Source organism: Amphiprion ocellaris, chromosome 10, assembly GCF_022539595.1.
Source record: "Amphiprion ocellaris isolate individual 3 ecotype Okinawa chromosome 10, ASM2253959v1, whole genome shotgun sequence".
Taxonomy (NCBI): domain Eukaryota; kingdom Metazoa; phylum Chordata; class Actinopteri; family Pomacentridae; genus Amphiprion; species Amphiprion ocellaris.
In genome coordinates this window covers 12640570-12664685 of record NC_072775.1, presented here as the reverse complement: position 1 = coordinate 12664685, position 24116 = coordinate 12640570, and the positions used below count along the sequence as shown (strand labels likewise).

Below are 24116 nucleotides of genomic sequence, written 5' to 3'. Positions count from 1 at the left end.
AGAGGCATTTAGTGGTAGTGATCTATGTCGGCATTTATCTTTTACTTTGAGTCACTGTTCTGTTTGATTTTCATGAAATACGACTGTTGATTCATTCCACACCTGGTTCTTCTCTATTGAGGCATTGTGTTTGTCACACATAGGGCTGATCTCCATGCCTTTGTCTCTCTCTCTGTCCCCCTGTGTGAAAAACTCCACCATGATGCGATCTGTCCATTGCCGGTACAACTCAAGAGGTTTGGTAGGGTTACTCAGATCTGCACAGTGAACCATGTTCTGAAGAACCTGCAGTGACAAATACACAGAGGGTGACTGTCAAGTAAATGAATGCAGTTACAGCAGATGCATTTTCTTTATTTCTTCATCCATTTTCTAAACACAGCTGTACAAGGTCATAAGAGGTTAACCCCTTGACGCCTAAATTTATTTACAATTAGGTAAAAACAAAAATTTTGTGTGTTTTTGCTTTGCAGCTGATGCTAAATTAAGTGGAGATTGTTAATTTGTCTATTACACATAGAACAGATATACAATAATAATAACAGATATATAATAATTAGGTCCCACTCCGACCGGTCCTACGAGAAACCAGTGTTTGCAAAAGGTTCCGAGGTACATATTGAATATGCACAAACCGGCATCAGAGGAATGGATACGCTATCTCGGCTGCAGTCTGAATGAGAGTGGTATGATGTGAATTTGCGACAACCGGCATCAAGTGGTTACTGTTTTTGTATGAAACATTTCTTACCTGTATGCGATCTGAATAGTTGTCTAACAGTAGGACTCCTAGACTGGTAACTTTCTTGGTCTCCACCATGGTTTTCAGGTCTGCTAATAGGTTCATGTGTTTAGACATGTCAGTGGCCAGCACCTGCAAGAACACCAAAAAAAAGAATCAATCAACTGACTAAGGTCATGGAATTGGAAGCACTGCATAAACTGAGAAATAGAACTACACTTAAGATTTGTCTCACCATGTCAATGACCATTTTGCGCAGCGACTGCCTCTGTTTTTTGTTGAGGTTCTGAAAGATGTCACAGTTGTCTTCCTGCAGAAGCTTGAAGCCGACAGCCAGGTGGTGATTCTCCAGCACCGACGAGTCATTGTACATCAGGGCCAGCTCTGAGTCTGCAGGCAAAAATTCAAGGGGAGTTTACCCAGAGCACTGTGAACCTCCTGAATGTGAAACAAACCACATTGTACTCAGGCACGTGTTTACAGGTACCTCATCCACACAGTTAAACACACTCAGCACCCACGCACATTCACATAATCCCTGCAGAGCTATGCAAACTCACTGGTGTTGATGAGAAACTGATTTGAAACTCCAGGGTGATCCACATCGTGGATGGCGCTGGCAAACAGAGCGGCGAGGATCTCCAGATCAGTAAACACAGCCTTGGACAGATGCAAAAGAAGACAGTCAGTATGTGTGTGTGGGTTCTCAGCATGACAGGACATGCAGGGATCCTACTGTTTTGATTTAATAATGGTGACGTTTGTGTATGCTTTAACTACAGTGAAGCACAGCCATTACCTCCAGTGCAGGTGTGGACAGCAGCACATGTGTGGACTGGACCACATCTGCAGCGTGGATGTTGTTGTGGTAGGCCACATCAGAATGGTAGTGATCCTCCAAAGTCATCATGAAAGTAATGAACGTGTCCACTGGAATCTTAAAGGACTTCAGCAGCTCGCGTTCCTACAGCAGCAGGGGAGACAGAATACACCAAACTCTGGATCAGTCAAGGTAAAGAGCAATCATTTATTAAAATCTATTAAATCACTGTTTCAGTCGTTCATTTACTCTCTGTGCCAAATGCTACACAGGAGTCTGCTGTGATGTGCTACCTGGAAGATGGTGTACATGGTGACCGTCAGTGGGCGACTCCCCGAGTACTCGGAGACTTTAAAGATGTCAATACCCCACCTGTTTATGTCCTCAAGCTCCTGTCAGTGAACACAGATAAATACATACATCAAACATACAGAATCAGCTGCATGAAAGTGACAAATTAACAGTTGATGAACTCATCTTCATACCTTGGCAAGGAGACCTTCCTGGCTGGCGTTGACCCCAAAGCGAGGGATGGTGGAGGGCGCGAGGCTGGGGCTGTGGGTGGCCTTCTTGACACCGCTGATCTGGGACATGGGCCGCTTCTTCTTGTCTTTCTCCTTGGTGGGGGGAGACATGATGTCCATGTCATGTTGCTTCTCTATGGGATGAAGTCAGACAAACGGTTAACACTGCAATCTCGTAGGGATCACATCTGAGATGCAACATTTTGGGAGTAACTTCCCAGTAACTCCTGCTGTAGTCATTTTACTATTTACTTCTAACACTACACATTACATATTGCTGTATCTCTGTCTATGTACAGCAGTGTATTGAATAAAGAGCAAACATTTACCGAGGAAGGTGCTAGAGATGAACTCGGACACCTGGTTCCCTGAACGGCTGGTTTCTGACAGCTGGCTGAGCTCTCGGTTCAGCATCCTCTTGAACTAAGGACAAACACACACACAAGCATCCATGAGTTTGATAAAAGACACTATGTACTACACTGTGGACACACTGGGACTCATCCACTGTTATCTCTTAACAGCAACATGACAGAACAAAGACTTTGCAGGTGGAACTCTCTGTTGAGGAATGCAAACATGTTGGATGGGACGCTTGGTTTTCTATACCTCCTACTTTCATTGTATTGTATGGATTGCATGATGGTTTCTAGACATCTTATGTGCTGATTGTCAAGATGTGAGGTGTAATCAGAGTCAATGCTTAGCACAGACAAAGCTGACAGTCAATTTGTGGCCATTTAATACTGTACTTGCAACATCTATGTGTATACGTAGTGGCACAATCAAGAAAAACACTTTAGATATCTCTGACAAAAAAGGTAGCAGATGCCACTGTGTGTGCTGATACAAGATGTCCCAGAGAAAGTCCACTGTCACATCTCAACCATCAGCCATTTATATCTTCACATCCACAAAACAAGCAACATGTGAGCCTCGAGCAGTCTCATCCCCTCCCACCCAGTTCACCCCTCGCCTCTCCTTACCTGAGTGAACATCCGCGACACCGAGATGAAATAAGTCACTTCTGGCATTTCAGCGCAAAGTCAAGCATGGGAGCAAAAATAAAACGGAGTGAGAGAGCTGGGCTTTCTGGTTGTCCTCTAACACTGCCTGTTTCAGAGCAACAGACGGCAGGGACACTTTGTGCTCCTATACTGCTTGCCTGAGCAAAATCCACTGCAAGCAGACAGTCCACTGGTTAGATCTGTGGAAGCTTTGATCAGTACGTGCTGAAGAGATGGGCAAAAAAGAGAGTTGTTCACAGGTCCATGGAAGAAGGAGAGACTGGAAGCACAGCTGTGGGAATGCTGCGGGATGCGAGGATGCAAGGCAGACAAGCCACACTCCCTCGCTCCCCCTGACTCTCCCTCATTCACTCAGTTACTGACTGCTCACTATGTGTGTAAACAGAGGGAGAACGAGGTACTCTAATCTCCGCCTCCTTCCAAAAATGCCTAAGAATAGCAGCCAATCAGGCGCCTGCTGCAGCAGCAGTTGGAGACACAGAGGGCTGTCATTGGTCGGAAGATGCACAAAGTAGGCAGAGCAGAGTGTCAGAGGCGGAGGTTGTGAGATGCACCATGTGCACCAAGTTTGAAGAAGATATGAGGGAAAAGCTCTGAATGGGTGGAGAGGGGGGGTTCATTCATGTAGCCAAAAATAAAACCAGTACACCATGAACCACAAGGATGTCTGTATGTCGACCACTACAATCATCTCAAGATAACAACATATTCTGACAGAAATATGCTCAGGATGTGTTAACATAATAAAGACAATATGATACTGTCTGAAAATCAAATGAAAAATGCTTCACAGTGTACATTTCGGTTAATCTTCGGTTAAAATATGAATTAATGTTCCCAGGTTTAGTAGTTAAACTTTATATTTGCAAAATTAAAGCTTAACCAAGGATGAGAACATCATTTTTAAAAGAAATCCTGAATGTATCAGCATGGCAGAAATGACGCACGAGGTTGCCATTATTTGTTTTTATGCTTATCTCCAAACCAGTGTGATGACAGCTTGTGAAAAACAGCCTTGTTGCTGCGTAATGAGCATCTCCTTAATCAGACTAAGCAAACATTGATCTAGAGAGGTCTCACTCTTCCTTCAGCACACTTTCAGGGCTCATTTAAGATGTATTTAATCAAACTGTTCGATAAGGTCGCCAGTGATGCGGAAACAATGTACACCCCGGCCTCTCATGAGCCTGTCTTTGTTCCCAAGTGCCAGCATGGATAACTCTTCCCCCCTCTTTGAAGCTGCTCATTGACTGATCTGCAGCAATAGATGGTGGTGGTGGTGGTGGTGGGGGGGGGGTGTTACCTCCCACAAAACTCCGATTAATGCCATGTGAGCATGTGACGTGAGCGAAGGTATATGCATCAAAGCAGGCAATGTATGCGATGGGAGGCAAGGCGTGAAATGTACGTGTATGTGATGGAAGGAAGAGTTTGTGTGTATTAGAAGCACGTGTATGTTGCGTGGGCGGTCTAATCGTGGAATCACACGAGAGCTGGGCTCCAGTCTGAGGAGAGGAGGAGGAGGTGGGGGAGGAGATGGATGCATGGAGGAAGGATGAATCGGGGGGGATGCCGTTTCATCCTCAGCTCCCACTACTCATTCACATTTTTCTGCACACGAGTGGGGGGAAGGGCGTGTCGGTGTGTCTGGTCTCTGTTTGCATGCATGAAACCATCCTGTTCATTCACAGAATAAGCCTCTTCCATCCACTGACGGATGGGAGATTCTATTAATATTTTCATGATGGACTCTGTATTTTTGAGTTTTGAGCTTTGTTTAGGGATCAGTGAAGGATAACTGCACTTACAGTACATCACACACGATCCCTGGGTTCAGTGTTGTACGTGGAGGGCTTTCTAATTTGGGCAGAAAACAAGTGTGCACAGCTAAAGACTACCATCCATTCACGAAAAACTGATGAAAATTATCAACATGTCTTATGCGTTGTTTTTATTATCCACTCTAACAAAAATGATTGACGTATTTCATCCCAAAAGGGAAGTATTAAGTCTATAAAACTAATCTGATTGTTCAATTTTGGCTTTTAAAATGTCATCTGAAGCAGCAGTTATGGTGAAATGAAAGAACAACTGGGGTGATACTTTGCTGAAATATTTGATCTATTTTAATCCAGTTTAATTTGTGCACTTCAGCGTAATGGACGTCAAACTATGCTTAAATCTATTTTTGATTGGTACAGTACATGTCTAGGTTTCCGTGACTGAATTGAAGGTCACCTACTGTACTACCTTCACAGAGTTTAAACCTTAAAAATGGCAACACGACACACATGACTAATAAAATCCTTCAGGGTGGTGAATCACAGCGCAGATTAGAGTGAGTGGACTGCGCTGCAACCTTCCACTGACTGTATTAGATGTGTATGAGCAGTCTGTTTTTACCTTTTCAGATCGCCTCAGTTTGTACAGTACCGTGTCAGTGCTGTGTTTAATGTTAAAGTACCTTGTTGGAGGCCATCTCGCTGACAGAGTGTCGCGTTTTCAGCGTCTCTAGTTGTTCCAGACACCAGTCCAGCTCATCTAGAGTCTCGATGGCCAACTGCTGGTGAGGCTCCTCTGCACCAAATAAACACAGCAGGGCATTATGGGATAGATTCAGCATTTAGAGACACTTTCTATACTGGTATATGCCAATAAGATTGTTAGAATAGAACCTAAAATAGGCCGTAAACCTTCTGTTCTACAAATAAATGTACTGTACTTTACTTAAATATGTCCATTTAATCTTTATACTGCCACTTAGAGAAATATGGTGTTTTTCATTCCATTACATTTTTGGACATCTCCAGTTAATATTTACAGTACTTATATATAATACACAATACATAGGACATATGATACACCATTAAAATACAAAGTAATGTAAAGCAGTCAGTGTTTTTTCTGGTAACATAAGTAAAGCATGTAATACGCATCACTATTTCATAAACAAAAATGTCTATCATGCTTGAAAAAATTAACGTGAATTTACAAAAGTGGTTAAAATACATTTTTTCTCAATTGTTATCATTTTAAGCAGATGATTTTTGTTTGTGTCCACCTAAAATCCAAAATTCTTTCATGCCAGCAGTATGTAGAAATTCTTGATAAAATTATAATACGTTAACTGTGAGCACTAACAGGGACATTTTTTGGCACTGAGCACTTTTACTTACTTTATTTACTGACACGGATGCTTTTATGCAAGCTGCATTTTCAATTCTTACTCATAAATGAATATTCTTACATTGCTGTATTGCTATTTTTATGTAGGTAAATGATCAAAATACTAACGCGCCACTGAACTCCATGTATTTGTGAATGGCATTCTAATTAAACACTCTGATGTGCCAGAGTAACACTGACTTCACATTTCACAGATTTTGTCATGATAATGTTCTTGTAGTCTTTGTGTTTTTATGACCAGCGTTGATTATGGGATAGTGACTAGTAATACCAGTACTGACCTGCGAGGCTGGTTTTGCACATGGATGGTGGGTTGCTGCCTGAGGATCGTGTCCTATAGACAAAGATCATCAACAGTCAGCAAGTTGATTACATACTGTCAGGTGTCAATAGAAAAAGACATTTTCTAAAAGCCTACTTGCTGGCTGGACGATCTTGCTGACCGGTAATGACAGCAAAGTTACTTCGGACAGTCCTCAGGCTGGCGAGGACCTACAACACACAAACAAAAGCCTGAATGTAAGTTTATTGAGTGTGATAAACATGACATTTGTGACAAAGTGAAAGCACAGATGTCAGTTCAATCAGAGCTGTAAATACTTCTCATGCCATTTCCTAGTTAATGTTGAACTAGATCAAGTGATTCTCAATATGACCGCTGTGTCTTTCATCCTCCTAGCTGACGCATCACGCAGAGGCATCCCCCTCTCCCTCTCCCTTTCTGATGTTTTGATAGCACCACTGACACTCCTCTATGTCATGTCTGTCACTCCATCTGCAGCCAAACACTGACTGAGCACACAGAGAAAGCCCACAGAGTATCAGATGTCCAGACCTGACCCATGGAGGAGCTTTATTAGCCAGCATGCAAATTTTAAACAGCATGATCCAGCAGTATTGGATTCGCCGCTTCTTTCTCTGTGTAAAGTGAGCACAAGCGTGACGCACATCCCACGCAAGAGTCAGGCAACACCAGCAGGACGCCTGATCCTGTCGCAGGGCCAACATAAGACTGAGGGGCTGTTCCGGTGGATCACTAAGGCCCAGTCTCATACCATCTGGACTTTATCTGTTATGTTTTTTTCATGCCTGAATGTGATTTTTTTAAATATATTTGAACATCTGCCAAATTTTCAAATAGCACAAAAAAAGGTAAAATCACTTCCCATTTATGGTTGAAATGATTTCAAAGGACTCACCTGTGCAAATGGTGTGACTATCATGTCTTCTGTATGTCTGCAATCCAGAAGAGAACACACAAGTATGAAAAACGTGAAATAGCTGAAGACGAGAGGACCGATCTAAAGGTGCCTATATTTTAATAAATAATCAGTGCGAAATAAAAAGAGGCTACACAGCTTTGTTAGCTCATAAATAGAAATCAAACCGCATCTTAGTCTGAGGTATTACTCAAAAAATTAGGTTGTCTGTGCAGCTAGAGAACATAATTATCTATAATTTACTCATCAGATATCCTTTGTCATCTTGCAAGAAACAAAAATGACATGCACTGCATATAGTAAAGTTTGTGAGGAAACAGACTGGGGAGGTGGAAGGGTGGGTGATACCATATGACCTGGTAAATACAAGTAAATAAAAACACATAGCGTGTTACTGTACTTGGCTGTCTCTCTGATTAAAAGGCACATGCAAAAGCAAAACAAAAGGAAACAGAACTGGGTGTTTTGGGGAGTCTAACAGGGGTCACAGGTGAGGTGTTTGACATTTAGTCATGTTTGTCAGGAGAGAGGTGGGAAATGACCGTGAAGCCGTCTAGAGGGAATACAGCAGAGGGCTTCAGGGGACAGAGTCAGTGTTTTTGTCTAATTTTTTTTTGCTTCATTATGTTCTTCTCACCGAGATGACAACCAGTTGACTTCCCAGTGCTTCAAGCTTTCTTCCCTTTAAAAACAGATAGGCAAGAGTCGATTTTTAAAACACCTGAAACTTAAAGGTGTCTAGACAGTATAAAGCGTGGGGTCTCTGGCTTGGGGACATGATTAAAACACAAAAAAATGCAACAACAGACAAAATAGTCCTTTCTTTACGAATGATTCTACTCCCAGTGGAACAGATCTGACAGGCAAGTGATGGGAAAACAGCTGGTTGTAGTACTGCTGGGCTTGTGGTCGAATGGAGATCTCACAGGCAATACAGAACACGTTCGAATACTGCCTTTGAGCTGGTAAAAACTTGTCATGGTGGAGCAATTTTATCAGTCTTGATGTACAATAACAGAACAGTTTTGAAACAGAAGAATACAAAGCTAAGGAAGAGAAAGTGCAACACCTAAACTGTAGGGCTTCAGAGGTATTTCTTTTTGGGAATCCTAAGAAAATGCTAGAAAGACTAGTTTCAAATGTCCTTCAATGTGGAAACTTCTTAGCACAAGAACAATAGACAAGAAGACAAGCATGTTTTGTATGTGATCACACAGTGGTACCTCAGCATTAGGACAATCATTACCACTGTTGATACCGTGACTGAGGCTGAAAGATTTTACCACTGTGAAGGCTCAGAGGTTGTACGTGTTTTTTTTTAAGTTCTAAAAAGCATTTCATCTTGTGGAATTTAATATGAACAGACGACAACATGTAAAAATAAATCAAACGATTGAGAGGCAGTGGACTCATCTAAAAGGAGAAAATGGATTTCATCACACAATCCGTCCTTGCTAAGATGCAGTATCTCAAACACTGTAGAGCAGCATCGAACAGTTGAGTTGGAAATGAACTTACAGGTCACTGGCAGTGGAGGAGTTTCTGGAAGGACCTTTGGGTGAAAGGTCGAAGTCGGAGTCCGAGCGGTAGAGGAAGGATTCCCGCCGCTGGCTGTGAGGGAAGTTGGCCTGTAGGACCAGACCAGAGCCAGGACTGGCCTGGGAGTCCAGGGGGCTGCGTCCCACCGATAATCCATTCTCCACATCAAAACTGAGAAGACAGAAGAAGAGCAAGAAAATTTTTAGGGTTAGATGACTCAAAACACACTTTATGAAGTGAAAAACACATCGATTTAGGACACAGAAAGCATGAAAAGGAAATGAAAGAACCCTCCATCCATCCAGGATAGCTTGTTCTCCATACAAGAGCTGACAACGTTTCCACTAATTATCAATCTAGCATAGACCTACTACTACTGCATGAATCTGTTCATCACCTTACAGCATCAGAGGAGCTACTGAAAAGCTGCTGTATTAGAAACACACTGACTGACTGGTCATTGTAAGTCAGCCAGTGTGGGAGTGAAGGTTGCAGGCAATATGAAATAGATGATATAAATTTCTCTGTGAGAGAGAAGTTTATATGTAGATTTAAAAAATCCAAGTCCATTATATGTGTGAATTTTCTTGAAAAGGAAGACAAAACAAGAAAGCGACTCGAGTCTTAGTTGGGAAGAGTTTAGACTGGTGCTCCTTCAGTAACAAATAAAATATACAATACTCCACGTGTAAAAATATCACAAACGACATTCAGCTTTTTTTAATCTCTTGAACAGGAAATCTTCTAATATAGAAGGAAGTGTGGCCATTATAAACCAGTAAAGTCCACAATAAGGGCTACAAAGAACAAATTTAGAGGGGTGACAAAAAGGACATGACATTGTGACATATGTGGGAATACAGTTATCAAACTCATATATCCCAGAAAGCAGGCTAAAGTCAGCACCACAGCTCAATTTGTACAACAATGGCAGATAAGAAAAAAACGACAAAATGAGACTGAAACCAAAATGACAAGGTGTTGAAAGCCCAGTTCTGAGGGCCGCATGTGAATAATGTTCCTGCTGTAGCTGACTGATCATTAGGATAACTGACCCACAGAGCCGTTAAATGTGTCATTAGAGGGATGAAAAACAAAGAGCAGATGACAGTAAAATCTCTCCATCTGCTGCCTCTGAAGATTTCAAGCAAATGAAGACAAACACAGACTGTTGGGAAGCCTGTACTGAACAGTCATCACACTGGAAAAAAAAAAAAACTGTTACTACACGGACTGCATGATGTGCTTTTCATTAGAGGTGTGAAAGCTGCGTGAGTAATGCGATGCAGGTGAGGTACGTGTGTGTGTTTGTGTGTGAGGATATCCAGCTGTGTGAGTGCTGAAGGACCATGAGTGAACAGCGAGGACAAAATTAGCATCCGAGTATTGACGTGGGGTCATGTGAGCGTGAGTCTAAAAATAGCGCAGCGTTCAGGTGAGGAGGAGTTCCTCCTGATCAAACACGATTCGACTGCAGAGAAAAACACCCAATGAAGGCACTGCGAGGTCAGTCTTTGCAGTCTGGGCACGTTTCCGTCTTGATCCACATCTCTACTTTCCCACAGCCCCTCTGCTGACATGTGAAGCCTGAGAGACTCTGTCAGCCCATAGCTCCGTTTGGCAACACGTCTCCCTTTCTAAACAGTCTGAGGAACTCCAGAGTAGAAATCTACGCTTTAGCAAAACAACCATTTGCAGAACGTGGAGGATTTTGGACGGGCAGACGCTGAGACAAACACTGGATCTTTTTCAAATAAATACAGCAGAGGAGCTGATATTCAAAAGTCTAAAACCAAAGCCCAAAAAAATAATCTGCAGATATTGGTGAGAACGTGTTAGCCAGAGATTTCTATTGACACCAACACATAAACAGAATTAATAATACAACAGTAATTGCACTGTGCAGGTATTTAAGGTTACATCAAAAGCTGCCTATGAGTTGATTTGATTGTGCAAGCGATCACATTTTAATGAAATTTTAACTTGGGGTGCAATTAATGGCATTAGCAAGTCCCATACACAAAGTGAAGCTGAGAGTACTGGGAATGTCATTTACTCTGCAGGTATTTGGCTATAAACTAAGTACTGGACATGCTAAAACTAAGATGTGATCAAGCTAGTACATGGAAAATGAAGAAAGTCATGACTTTTATTTAGAGGCAGACAGTGATGTTTATACCAAATGTGATGGCAATCCATTCTAACACATTTTGAGATATGAGATCTCTCAAACAAACCCACAAATGTCAGTAGCTTTCATTCATGGATGAGCACAAATGTCAAAATCTTGCTGTGATGTTTTAGTATGGACCCAAACAGTGAACTATTATTGTCATTCCTGGAGCTGTGCTGTTTGCATGGCTAAAAAAAATGCAGCATTCATTGTAATCTAGCATTTATTAATGCTACAATTTGATTGCAGTGAAGAATTCAGGCTGACAGTAGGCATACATGCAAGCATCCCATTCATTCCTCTCATTCTGCTCTGTCCTCCAGGGTCTCTCCTCCCTCCCCAACCATCTACTTACCCTGCTACCCTCCTAGGATGCTGCATGAGTACAAGATGTTGGTGTGTTACTGGCTGTTACGTAACACCAGCTGAACAGAGGCTGATATGCTCCCATTCATGTGACAGATTCAGACACACTGACTGCACGACACGCAGCCAGAGAGGGGAGTCGGAGGGAGTGAAGACAGTGAGGGGGGAAGAGAGAGAGAGTAAGTCTGAGGTAAAATAGGCACAGAGAGTGCCAGTAACTGAAATTTCAAAGAGGAAGAGGGTACAGCCTGTTCTGAGACATGTACATGAGGGGTTTTTGGTCTGAGCTGTACACAGTGTGACAGTGCCAAAGCGGCCTCCAAATGTGCCACCAGGTATGGACGAACCACAGTTTTGACAGAAGAATATGAAATGTACATGTGTAAACAATGTCCACAATGTGAAACAGTGGTGCAAAGTCACACACCTATAATGTGTCTAGTTTGATCTGTGACCCTGTCATCCCAGAACACATGTAGCTTGGAGCGTCGCCCTCTCCTCACTCTTTATCTTTCCTGTTTACTCCATCTATCTCTTTCTGTCCTCCCTAATGATGCTGCACCCATGGCTGTTCCTGCGTGCTCTGACCATAAACTCGTTTCTATTTTTGCTCCTGCACCACGCTTCAGTCTCCATGCAGCTAAATTTAGCCTCCCCCTGCATGGGGAATAGACCGAGAGTGGCAACGCTGCAGCTAAAAATAGACCTTCAGGTAGAATACAGAGCCCTCCCCTCTCGTTCTCTGCATCACAGAGCTGCAGATTCTTCCCTCCATTCATGAATATTTATGGGTATGTTTCTATTTGAAGCCGATGCCGGGCTAAAATTAGATCACAGATCAAAATATCACCCACGACTTTCCCTCGCTGCTCTTTCATTTCCAGTTTTCCTCTCTTCATCTCTCACTTGGTTGTTGTGAGTTCACTGCAGGGAAGTGAGCAAAGCATCCTCACTTAGTGATGACGCTGGACTGTTTGACTTCTTATGAACCCACAGACACAATACTATTCTATTTTTGCACTGCACAAGTATGCCTGCTGTGATTTCTAATAGTACAATTATAATGTTCTGTCTTTGCTTTATACTAATTAAGAACACGGCTATGATTCATACAGTAGTATGAAAACCAAAAGTAGCTATTGCCATGGTAAAGGCTGATCCAGTTAGTTAAAACAATAATTCAAAAACACACAGCATCGTTGGAAAAATTAGTTTATGTTGAGTATATGATAGAGAGCTGAGATGAAGTTGTATTATATGTGTAAAGCATTAGAATTAACTGAATTTCACAGGTTTAACAACAGGTAAATTACAAATAAAGTATTTCTATAATTTTATCTTTATGAAAATTAAAATCGTGTGTTTTTTTCTATTAATAAAAGTTAAATTTTACCAAATATAGTTCAGATTTTTTCAGAAAAAAGGAGAAAAAAAGAGATTGTTTCTAGTTTTCAGTGCCCAATGATGTCAGAGAACACATCCTATAATCCTTCAGTATTTTTTCAACGCTCCATTGTGCATGACCCTTAAGCATACAGTTCACAAAATGTGCACTAAATATGTCAGCTGAGGTATTTTGTGTTTCCAGCAGGTCAGAGGTCAGCGTTCAGGCTCAGCGTGCATGCCGTCCGGACAGGAAGCTCCCATAGAAGCACGGTGGCTGTTTGGATGGTCGCTCTTCAAAAATCACTCCATTGTCTTTGTGTCTTTCACATGCCAGCTAGTCGCACCCACCTCTCCTCTCCTTCCCCGACACCCTCCCACCTCTCACTCCAATTCTCAGTCGCGATCACAAGTCGCCAAAAACAAACAGAACAAGAAGAATGGGACTTTTTAAAAATAATCCTGTTGTGTGGGAGGGTGTTGTTGAATGAAACACCCGATAAACTTGCTGGTGAGTGAAGGTTGATGGGTAAAGTAGGTGCTGCCTGGAGAAGTCAGGCGCTCTGAGGACAGAGTCCCTCTACTGGGCTTTGATGAGACTGCAAGAGTCGGTCAATGTTAATATCCTGATGTTGAAAACTGAAATGTCTTTTTCTTCTTTGTTTTCAATATATCTTTGGGGTTTTTTTCTGAGAAAAATAAGTATTCTGAAGACATCACCTTGGGGTCTGTGAACTTGTGATTCACTTTGTTTTCACTGTTTAATAATATTTTAAAAATAATGAGTCAATGACACCATGGCATGTAAAAGTTTTTTTACACTTTCAAAATCTATTTAACCTACAGATTTCCATAAAATAACACAACTGGCAACAAATTAAAGGTAGACAGATTGAAAATATGAAATATCGCCAGGAATTAGAACGCTTAAAGGGTGTATTTTATGTGCACAGATGTGTAAGACATCTAATGTACAAGTTAACAAGCAAGCTGAAACACATGCCACTACTTTGGGATTGGATATGATTAAACAGGTCCATCCTAATTTGGCATCTGCATTCGCACACCGGGCTTCATTCTAACCTGCTTCAAAGGCGGCCACACATGAACACACAGACACACTCAGAGACGTACACATCTAATTACCTCTCGTCTAAAGACCAAACTGGAGCCAACATTCCTGGGAATCGCAAAGACTTTTATAAAAAAAAAAAAAAAAAAAAAAAATGTGTAAAGAGAGAGGTGTTACGTTGTTTGTTATTTAAGTGGCTGGCTGGTAAGAAGTGTGATTGATGGTAACCTGTCAGTGGCCCTGATACTTGACACTCCGCCTGCGTCACCGCCTGTCATGGCAACGTCAATCCCATCTGGGGAGCATTAAAATACAGGAGCTACAGGGCAGAGAGAGAGAGAGAGACGGGGAGAGCCAGAGCGAGATAGGCCTGTAAACCAGGGCAAGCTGTCATCTGAACCTTCATTCATCACTCCCAGGCCTTTGCTGTGACACAGCCCGAGGTAGAATTAGTTACACCAGAGCTGACTTGCACGACCGGCTCAGCCATTTACTCAAAAGACATTTAAATGAAGGTTGAGAGCCTTTATTACATGTGATCTCACCTTAGTGATGTTAAAGTATATTATATTTCTTTTGATAATGTATATTAATTTCTGTTTCATGTCAGTGATTGTGATGGCAAACAAAAGCACAAAGTTTTTTCTTTTCCTGTTGTGTTTAACCATTGTAATCTGTGGTTCACTGCACATGGCACATGAAAGGACCAAGCAAGGATTAAAAGTGGCTTTAGTGAGACAAAAAGTTCAACAAAAGTTCACACTAGCAGCTGAGTGTCACAGCCTATACCTCAACACACCCAGGATGAACACAGGTGTTAAATTTGGCCGCATTAGAAATCCACAGTGACATTCTCTGAGTATGAATTACTGCTTCACACAAGAGTCCCCAGTTAGTGTTGTGGGATAAGAGTTTTGTCGCTGTTTTTGCTCTGCTGATGCTGTGGCCCTTCACACAGAGGCAGGACCACCCTGCTGTTTGTCTTGCAGTGCCTCTCCTTTCCTGTGACATTATGTTGGAGTATGTGGGTTGCAGCACATTGGCCCAGCAGCAATCTGATGGAGGTGGTATGTGTTTATGAGTAGATATAATACGGGCATTAATCACAATTACCTTATCACTATTGCATATCATACACATTCATTGACTATTTATATTACTTCAGTCTCCTACATAGTGTAGTTAAGCTTAAAATGCAATGTGAACTCTGATTATATTAATTTGATGACACTGTGACTGACATACATCAAACAATGCCGATTAATAAATAAGTTATACTCACACAAATTACGACAAAACAACATTTTTCTTTCATTCGCTTCTATGACTGAAATTAAGTTTGGCCACTTAGGACGATCATGCGATGCACAAATCCATAAAATTAGAATCAGGGGTTCCAGATCATGTGCCAGTGATTAGAACTTCCTTACTGAGTGACAGGTGCTGTTATTTAAACCTCTGACATTTAGGGTTTGCTGTCCTCTCTGCTATTCATACCAAGATCAAAAGAGCTCACTACAGCCCTGAGACAAAAAAATAAAGCCAGATAAGGGATTTTAAAAGATCTCCTCATTAATTCCTATGTCTATCTTTGTTTTTGATGACAGATTCAATCCTCCTCGGCATGGATTATATCAGTGTTGCACAAACTCCTGGAGAGATTCGTCATTCGTCAGCTGCTCTTTGTTTTTTGGGGTTGTGTTGCTCTACCTTTCTCTTTAAACTACCACAAAAGTATTCCTTTTGGATTCAGGCCTGGCAACATACTTGGCCAGATCTTAATTTTACTTTTTTCTCTTGTGTGATTTTAGCAGTGTTGTAGATCACAGTGGAATATTGTTCTTCTGCCAAGCCTCTGCAGACTGAGAGTCATCTTGTCTGCTACATATATTCATCTCTAAATGTCACGTCCAACCCTATCCCTATACTATCATCACACTCCCACCCCTGTGCTTCACTGTCAGGACTGTGCATTGACTGTGGTAGTTCTGGTCAGGTTCAGGTCCGACATATTGAACCCCATCTGAGGTGAACAAATTTATCGTTACCATCATCTGACCACAGAACATGCTCCCAGTATTCATCAGGCTCTTTTCACGTCACTTAGCAAAGTTTCATCTTGTAGTTTTGCACAAGGAGGTTGTTTTTTCTTTGATGCTGTCTACTAAGGTTGATGTTGTGCAATATGAAAATTATGAGCAGTCACAGAAACTCTGCATTCCAATGATAACCCGTTTTAAGTCTAAAGCACTGGCCTATCTGTGCAAATGGCAAACTATCCTTACCGTCATTGTAGAAGGACAGCCACTGCTGCTCTGATTAGTGGTACTATGGCTCATTTTTACTTCCTGATTACTGCTTCAACTGTGTCTCCACTGATATATAGTTGATCACTAATCTTCCTGTATCCTTTGCCATCTCTGCAAAGTCTCATAATTAGATTTTTTTTATTAGCTCAATTTTTTTCGCGTGGAGCCATGATGCAGACACGCATAACTGGAAATCACAGATGGATTAGATTTTGTGTCAGTGATCACGAGTGTATTCACTTTTATTGCATTGGATTCCAACTGTGGGGCCAATATTTTCAATAAAGTCTTTATAAAGTATTTGATTTTTATGCTTTATAGGAGGAAATGCTCTGCTAGTCAGCCCTGAAGTAATGCAGTTATTCAGAAGCGATTCAGTTTGAAATCATTTGACACTGAACTAATGCTGCACATGGGTGTACTTATTTCTGTTGTACAGTGTACAAGTGGCGCAGATTTCAGACAAATGCCAATTGGTTCAGAACTGGCTGCAAATACGGTCCAAGAGCAGGCTGTCTGATGCAAAGAGAACCCCCCCCACACACACAAAAAACCCAAATTTCAACACAGGATCTGGAGGTAACTCTAAGTTCCATGCATCTACAATCAAAAAGAGATTGCAGAAATTTGACCTGCATGGGAGACGTGCCAGGAAAAAGTCTTTGCTGTCCAAAAACAACAAGAGAGCAAAACTACAGTTTGTCAAAGAACATAGAGGCAAAGAGCAAGCATTTTGGAATAATGTGTTCTGGACAAACAGACCAAAGACAGAGTTGTTTTGCCACAGGAACAGTAGACGAGTTTGGTGCAGACCAAAGACGGCTTTTTAGGAGTCAAACGTCACACTACCTCTGGGGCTGGGCAGCATGCAGCCAGCATCACAGCCTGGTGGACAGTATATAAGAAGTCACTTTTGCTTGAGGAGGCAATACCAGCTTCTGAGGTCAATGGTATACTTACATTTTGCACAGAAAAATATTACATCTTTAGATATTTTTGTTGAATAAATGACTGAAAAGGCCATTTTTTCTTGCGGTGTTGTGTGTATACAACCTTCAACTATTTGCACTGTTTTAAAGGGAGATCAAATACTTGCTTTCCCAAATTTATCTAAAAACCAATTTAACTTAAGTTTGTGTTTTCATACAACTCCATATTTAATATTCTACACAGACATGGAATATGAGCAATAAAATAATTGTTTAATATTTTTTTGTGATCCAGTTATTTGCATTCTTGCTAAGAATTAGAATAAAAAATATCTGTATAGTAAAAAGAAAAAAAAAGCTTAGCATAAAGACTGGAAACAAACAAAACCTGCAGTATAAATGCAATGATTTGCTGTGTCATGGTAGGTCATTAGGTTAATTTTTAGCACACAAGAAGTGTTTATTAGTGAAATTTAGAGGTGACGGCACACAGATTTTGTTACCTCAAGGTTGCTTCTCATCTAAGTTTCAGCAATACAGCAAGTAAAGTGTATTTTCAAAATGCTGCCTTATAATTTAACTGATTGCAGCGGTTCAACTTTTGCATTGGCAGAACAATCAAGGAAAACATGAGATTTAGTTCCCACCTCTTTTTGTTTGCGTGCTTGTGTCTGTTACTAATCCCCCCTGTTAAAAAACACGAGGGAAATGTCCACCCACTGCTATACATGCTATAGATCCTTCTCAAAGCATTCAGTGAAGCAGCACAGACACTGAAACCAAAGTTTAACTGCAACTATTTAAGGAGGTGCTTGTATGAATAGCAATACAAACAATAACCATTCAGTTATTGTATCACTTCACTGCCAACAAAAACAGAGCCAATATGCCAGCGTCTCCGTGGCCAAGTGATAGCTAAGTATACACATGATGCAACTGCAGTACAAATGTATATCCATTGTTCAGAATCAGGCAGTGAGAACCAGTTTTATCAGAATGTAGCCAAAGAAAGGCAGGAACACAAAATCACTTCACCGACCTTTTTATAAAACAAGTGAACAGAATTATAGGACAAATTGCATAATGGAACATAAAGAATGCACTGCTTTCCACTGTTAGCTTAGTTAATTGTTCTAAATGGATATAATGAATAAGTAAGGATTTTATTTAAGAAACTAAGATTTATTGTGCAATATGAATAATCACAGTATTTAATTATACTAGTCTGTATTTGTTCTTTACAGTGGCCAGCAGATGGAAAATGTGCAGCTGGTCTGGACATTAAATAAGGGTTTATGTGTGTGTGTGTGTGTGTGTGTGTGTGTGTGTGTGTGTGTGTGTGTGGTCACTGATGTATTGTACTGTATTTACTTTAAACACCGAACAGTAAATGCAAGAGACAGCAAAGGAAGACTGTAACTGTGGATGCGTGTGAGCGTGTAAAGTTTTATTGTATGTAAACTGTATTTTCAGACTCGGTGTTCCCCCTCTGACGGCTGTAATCACCGTCTCAGAATCCAGCCCTCTTCCTCGGGTCTTTCCTTTAGAAAACAATACAACGCCGTCATGACGCCTGCGCTTGTAGATGTTCACCTCTGATACAGTTAACAGTGTGAAGTGGTCGCTGAGGACAGTGTGGCTGTCAGTCACCAGTCAACTGATACCGTAAAAGCAGAGATACAATATCACAATAAGGGAAAAGACCTTATCAGTTCCATGGTTGTTATGAATCTCCCAGAGGCACAGAGCAAGAGGACAGACTGATTTGTCCATTTCAAATAATAAACCTGACGGCAGTGTTTTTTCTTTTTCTTTCCTTTCCTTAAAATCTACAGTTTAAGCTCTATCAGCTGCAAAAAACTGCAACAATTTCAGTGCACACAAAATTGTTGAGAAATTCTTGCACTTTTGTGGCCTGTTCTATGAAACTGGACTTGGATAACTTATCTTCCACTGCAGACGCATTCCTTTGGTTCGAATACTGCTGTTTGTCTTTCCCTAGGTGAATTTTAAAAATTGGTCTCACTGGCAGGAAGAATAACTGCAGAATAATGCTTGGACAGTCCTACATATAGTACATACTGTACTCCTTTACACTATACACTGTTGTGTAAACCGGAAGTGAGCAGTAGGTCTGACATTTACTATATATTATAGCTTAAATAAATGTGTCAATGCAAAGAAAAATCTCTACGCGTACGATTATAGGGACAACAGAGCAAGTTTCTGAGCACTGGCTTTTATCAATTAAATAAACCTGAGTGAGCTGAAGATCAGAGGAGATTTACAACTGGTTATAGGAGGGACTTCATCTATCTATATATACATACATTCATACAAACACACACCAGTTAACTCCGGTCTCTTGAGGGTTGCACTGTGCAGAGCAGAAAACTGCAAAGTGAGAGCAGAAGAATTGGGGAGAAAAGGAAATGAGTGGTGGGTCAGCAGCAGTGATGGCAATTACAGCTATTTGAAGGGATCTCATGGCTCCGTTTCTTTCTTTCTTTCTTTCTTTGTTTCTTTCTTTCCTTTTTAGCTGAACCACACCAGTACTAACCCTATAAATATGAATGTCTTTACCTGTCTGGCTGAGGGTCTTTATCAAACTACCTGATTCAACATCTTCCAACCTACTTCCGCCCTGTTTGCACGTTCGAGTGAAAGGGCCCCACACTAAGTGCCATCTCATACCAATGGGAGTGGAAGTGGGTCATAAAACCCTCCAGCAGCGAGTCTGAATCGATTCACTAAACAATGTGCAATGATGTGTTATGTTTGGTATAGAACACGCTTGGTACAAATGTAGGTTCCGTGTCACTTCTCATACATTTACTGGTAAACTGTGCAAACTACAATAGACATTTAATTATACTGACATCAACTGGCATCATAAAGAACACCGTATTATGATGAAATGTACCCTTCTCTTGTCTGGGAAACAATGTTGTATATTTATCGGGACTGGTGCAAAAACCAAGCACCCTCTCAGAGTTACAATTAAAGAGATGTTTCAAAAGAAAAAGAAGTACTACCAAAAAGGCTTGGGAATAAGTTCAATTTTTTAAAAATGTAATTCTGCCAAAAAGAGGGAAGTTTGTCCAAAAGCTTGCCGCTATATTTACACCCTACACCTTAACGAAGAGTACTTTACTAACCATAAGTTAGCTGAGAGTTTCCTCATTGGCGCTTGTTCGTTAAAATGAAAAAGTGCAAATAGTGTAGCTCTTTTGAAATTTACCCTCGGCTCAGCAAAATATCGCTGACCACAATTTCACAAACCCATAAACCGTCAGGCCATACACTATACGAGTGTTACTAGATTTACTTGAGAAGTAATCACTAGGACAGGGTAAGATTTGGATACGATTCAAACTTTGAAGTCACATCAATTTAATTTAATTTCTCATGTGTGGACTAGATTTAGCTGCACTAAAAAACTGTCACAGCTCATGTTAATGTTTTGCATTTTAACATTAAACAAGGTGATGCCATATTGCTCTGCTCTGTCAGTAACTTTACTAGTTTGAATTTACCATCTTTATGAAATTTACTATGTATATAAAGCCGTCTTGCCTTGAATGCAATTCATGCATGCGAGTTTTTACTTGCACAATAAAAAGCACAAGTATAGGGTTTGTGTGAGGTGTTTGGGGAACATCTGAAAATTGTAGCGACAGAAATTAACCTGAGTTAAACGCTCCCCTTCTAAACCTCATGAGTCTCTGCATGCGTGCACATCAGCCACACACTGCTCCACCCACAACCACAAGTAAATTATTAGCGGTGTGAGATACTTACAGTGAAATTTGGGTGCACAACTTAGGTCATTTGTACCATTTAAAACAATCAGATTGTTCATGAATTTAACAGCACAAGTGTAAAGGTAAGAAATGACACGAGGAAAGGAGAGAAAAAAGGTACAGAACAGTTAGTACAGCAGGTCTGTAAAAATGTAACAGGATCAGGCATTCAGGTATTATTAGTAAAGATTCCTAGAGTGAGATGAGACCACGGACAACTGTCAAACCTCACATGGGCAGAGACAGAAGTAAATGCATGTTGACAACACAGCTCAGGCATAAATTAACTTTTAAAAATAATATTTATATCAAGTCAGGATATTTCTTTGTCCTTAAAATAATTACTGGCACAAAAATCACCTGCAGTCTTTGAGAATTGCCACTGTAGAGGGACTGTGATAAAACGTCTTAAGATGCAAGGATGGATGCGGGGAAAACAAATGTTCTCACAGTTAATCTACCTTATTTTGGTGTGTATATTTGGTGTATTTTGTTAGAATTATTGTACTATAAAAACAATTATGAAATATGCATCTTCGTTATTTGTCTGTGTTTAGGGACAGGACCTTCATCAAGGTGTAAAAACACAGCCTATATATATTTTGCAAGACCAGTGAATCCTCATCAGTTATCGAGAAACATAAGTAGAAAGCCTTCAAGAGATAAAACTTAAATCTATTAGTAAAAGTAGACAATAAAATAAAATAAAGAGATTAAAGTATTGAAAATTGTTGCAATAGTTTAAACAGTGAAATTCATTAAAGCCTTTAAAACCTTAATTAAATAACTGCAAAAATGAAAAAAAATCACTGGTCTTGCTAAAATCTGCTTAGAGTGAGCTCTTGAGACTGAGAAAGCCTTTTTGCTGCACAAGGAACTGATGTTACCTGTGGCACTGCTGAAGTTACCGTAGATACGTGCAACAGCTTTGACTTATTAAGCATTTTTTTTGTCCCTCTCTCAAACTAATTACTGGTTTGTTTTTAAAAAACGTTCTAGTTGTAGAATATTTGTAAAATATGTCAGTGCCTAAAAACAACATTCTCTACATTACTAGCTTTAGAGATCGAAGTGAGGCAGAACACGAGGAAAGGTGTGCTGTTTCTGTGGGTTAGACCATTTTCTGGAGTTCTGTCTTCAAATTTTAAAAACACGTCACTAAACTAATGTTTTCCACAGCTTGTTGTTTCCATTCCCTTTTCATTCCCGGATTCCCTTCAATTCAGTTTGGTAGACGTTTTTTCAGAGGTGGATGAAACTGTTTGAATACCGGCCTGAATCATTGTCATCTAATGCGTGCTGGCCAAAACAACCAGAATAAAGTTACTCAAAGTTATTTTAAAAAGCAAGTCAAGTATTCCTTACACTGACAGGCATAATTATGCAACAAAACACATTTTTTAAACTTCATATTTACACACATCATATGTCACGGTTTATGAAACAAGTCTGACTTAATTTGTCTTTTGAATTGATGTGAACACATACATAGTCAACGGAAACATGGAGGACATGCTAAAGTTTACTAAAAACTTGGCTTATTCATGTAAAACCTGACGTGTATTTGTCAAAGATATTGTGTGCGGTTTCCATAATATGTAATGAAGTATAGTGTACATGCAGGCCAGTCCAGCAAAAAAAGCCTTTCTGTAGACACAATATTTTTGCTTAGCGCACACAGATGCAAAACCCCAAACAGGCCCACCATTGTACAATTATTCTGTCATGCTACAAAAAATTATTCCTGTGTGGTCATGTCTGGAAAGCTCATCACTGGACAGTAAAGTTGTGGGATATTTGAGGGGAGTCGTCCATAACGTCTGTCACACTGCAAACCCTCAGTCAGCCTGAATCCTACAAACCACCCGGCAGCAGAGAGTGAGTTGGAGCGTTTGTTTCATGTCTTCATGTATGAATACACAGGTAAGAGTCCAACTTTGCATCCAATGTTAAGAACAGCGTGAGTGTGTGTGTGTGTGTGTGTATGTGTGTGTGTGTGTGAGGCCTGCAACCCAACACCAGTGGACCTGTTCCCCGTGCACAGAGAACTGAAGGTCCTTCATGCTCAATGTGGCCCAGACCATCATTAGAAGCCACTGATGATTTAAGAAATGCTTTGGACACACTTTCAGACACATTTATTATGACAAAATGCCTTTTGGCCGAGAAGCCCCTTCTACTTTGCCAGGACCAGTGAGAGTTATGCTCCATGGAGGGCACAGGATGACTTAATCATTCCTGCAAATGAATACTGCGACTGAAAGCTTGGATTAATGTATCATGACCACACTGACCTGGCAAATGTAGATAATAATGCCCTCTGGCAAATGTGCTGTGTATTGTTCTCAAAGACATGACTTTATGCACGTAATTTTATCTGGAACAAGAAAAAAATTAAAAGCTACTTGACAGGAGTTGGCGAATACAGCATTCGAGTGGGTCTAACGTTCACACTTACAGATTTTGATAAATTAGGCAGATGAAGATTTCTCTTTTCCCCTCCTCTCCTCCCAGGTTGCACTGACAGGGGAGAGTATTGGGTTTCTTAGAAATGCACCTCTAAAGCTCAGTTTTACCTCACTTGCATGCAACCAGCCAAAACTGTCGGCTTTCAAAAAAACTCTTAATTCATTTTAAATTACTCTGTGCATAAATCACACTGTCTCACTCCCAAACGCCCAACAAAGCCCACACTTGTATTTGCTGTCAGTGGTGTATTTAGAAATAATCTTTAGGATTTTTCCATCCCTCCCCTCACTGTGATAGCTGCATAATGCTCATGTGTCACTGCCACTTCATTTTGCACTTGGCCCACTGCAGACAGCGTTGAGGGAAATTAGATCAATAGCCTGTGGACACACAGCAGACTGTAAATGGATGGAGACCGGAGGAGAGAAGTAAAATGGATGAAACTAATGAAGCTAATTAAACAGCATTTAATTTTCAATCTAACAACCAAGACTATATATATATATATATATATATATATATATATATATATATATATATATATATATATATA

General features: G+C 40.6%; 1 protein-coding gene across 7 annotated transcripts in view; it reads right to left on the bottom strand.

Annotated features, from left to right (window-relative positions):
* The window catches only part of pde4ca (phosphodiesterase 4C, cAMP-specific a), a 58914-nt gene that overhangs the window by 3597 nt on the left and 31201 nt on the right, over positions 1-24116 (bottom strand). For 5 of the 7 annotated variants that reach the window (XM_023267656.3, XM_035946982.2, XM_035946985.2 and 2 more), the window contains 14 exons: positions 9039-9230; positions 8158-8202; positions 7500-7536; positions 6719-6792; positions 6582-6634; positions 5579-5691; positions 2416-2509; positions 2048-2220; positions 1856-1954; positions 1542-1706; positions 1303-1402; positions 978-1132; positions 752-874; positions 103-285 (listed from right to left, as the gene is read on the bottom strand). In XM_023267656.3, the coding sequence (XP_023123424.1) occupies positions 103-285; positions 752-874; positions 978-1132; positions 1303-1402; positions 1542-1706; positions 1856-1954; positions 2048-2220; positions 2416-2509; positions 5579-5691; positions 6582-6634; positions 6719-6792; positions 7500-7536; positions 8158-8202; positions 9039-9230 (1606 nt within the window). The other 2 variants (XM_035946983.2, XM_023267659.3) reach the window with 2 other exon arrangements.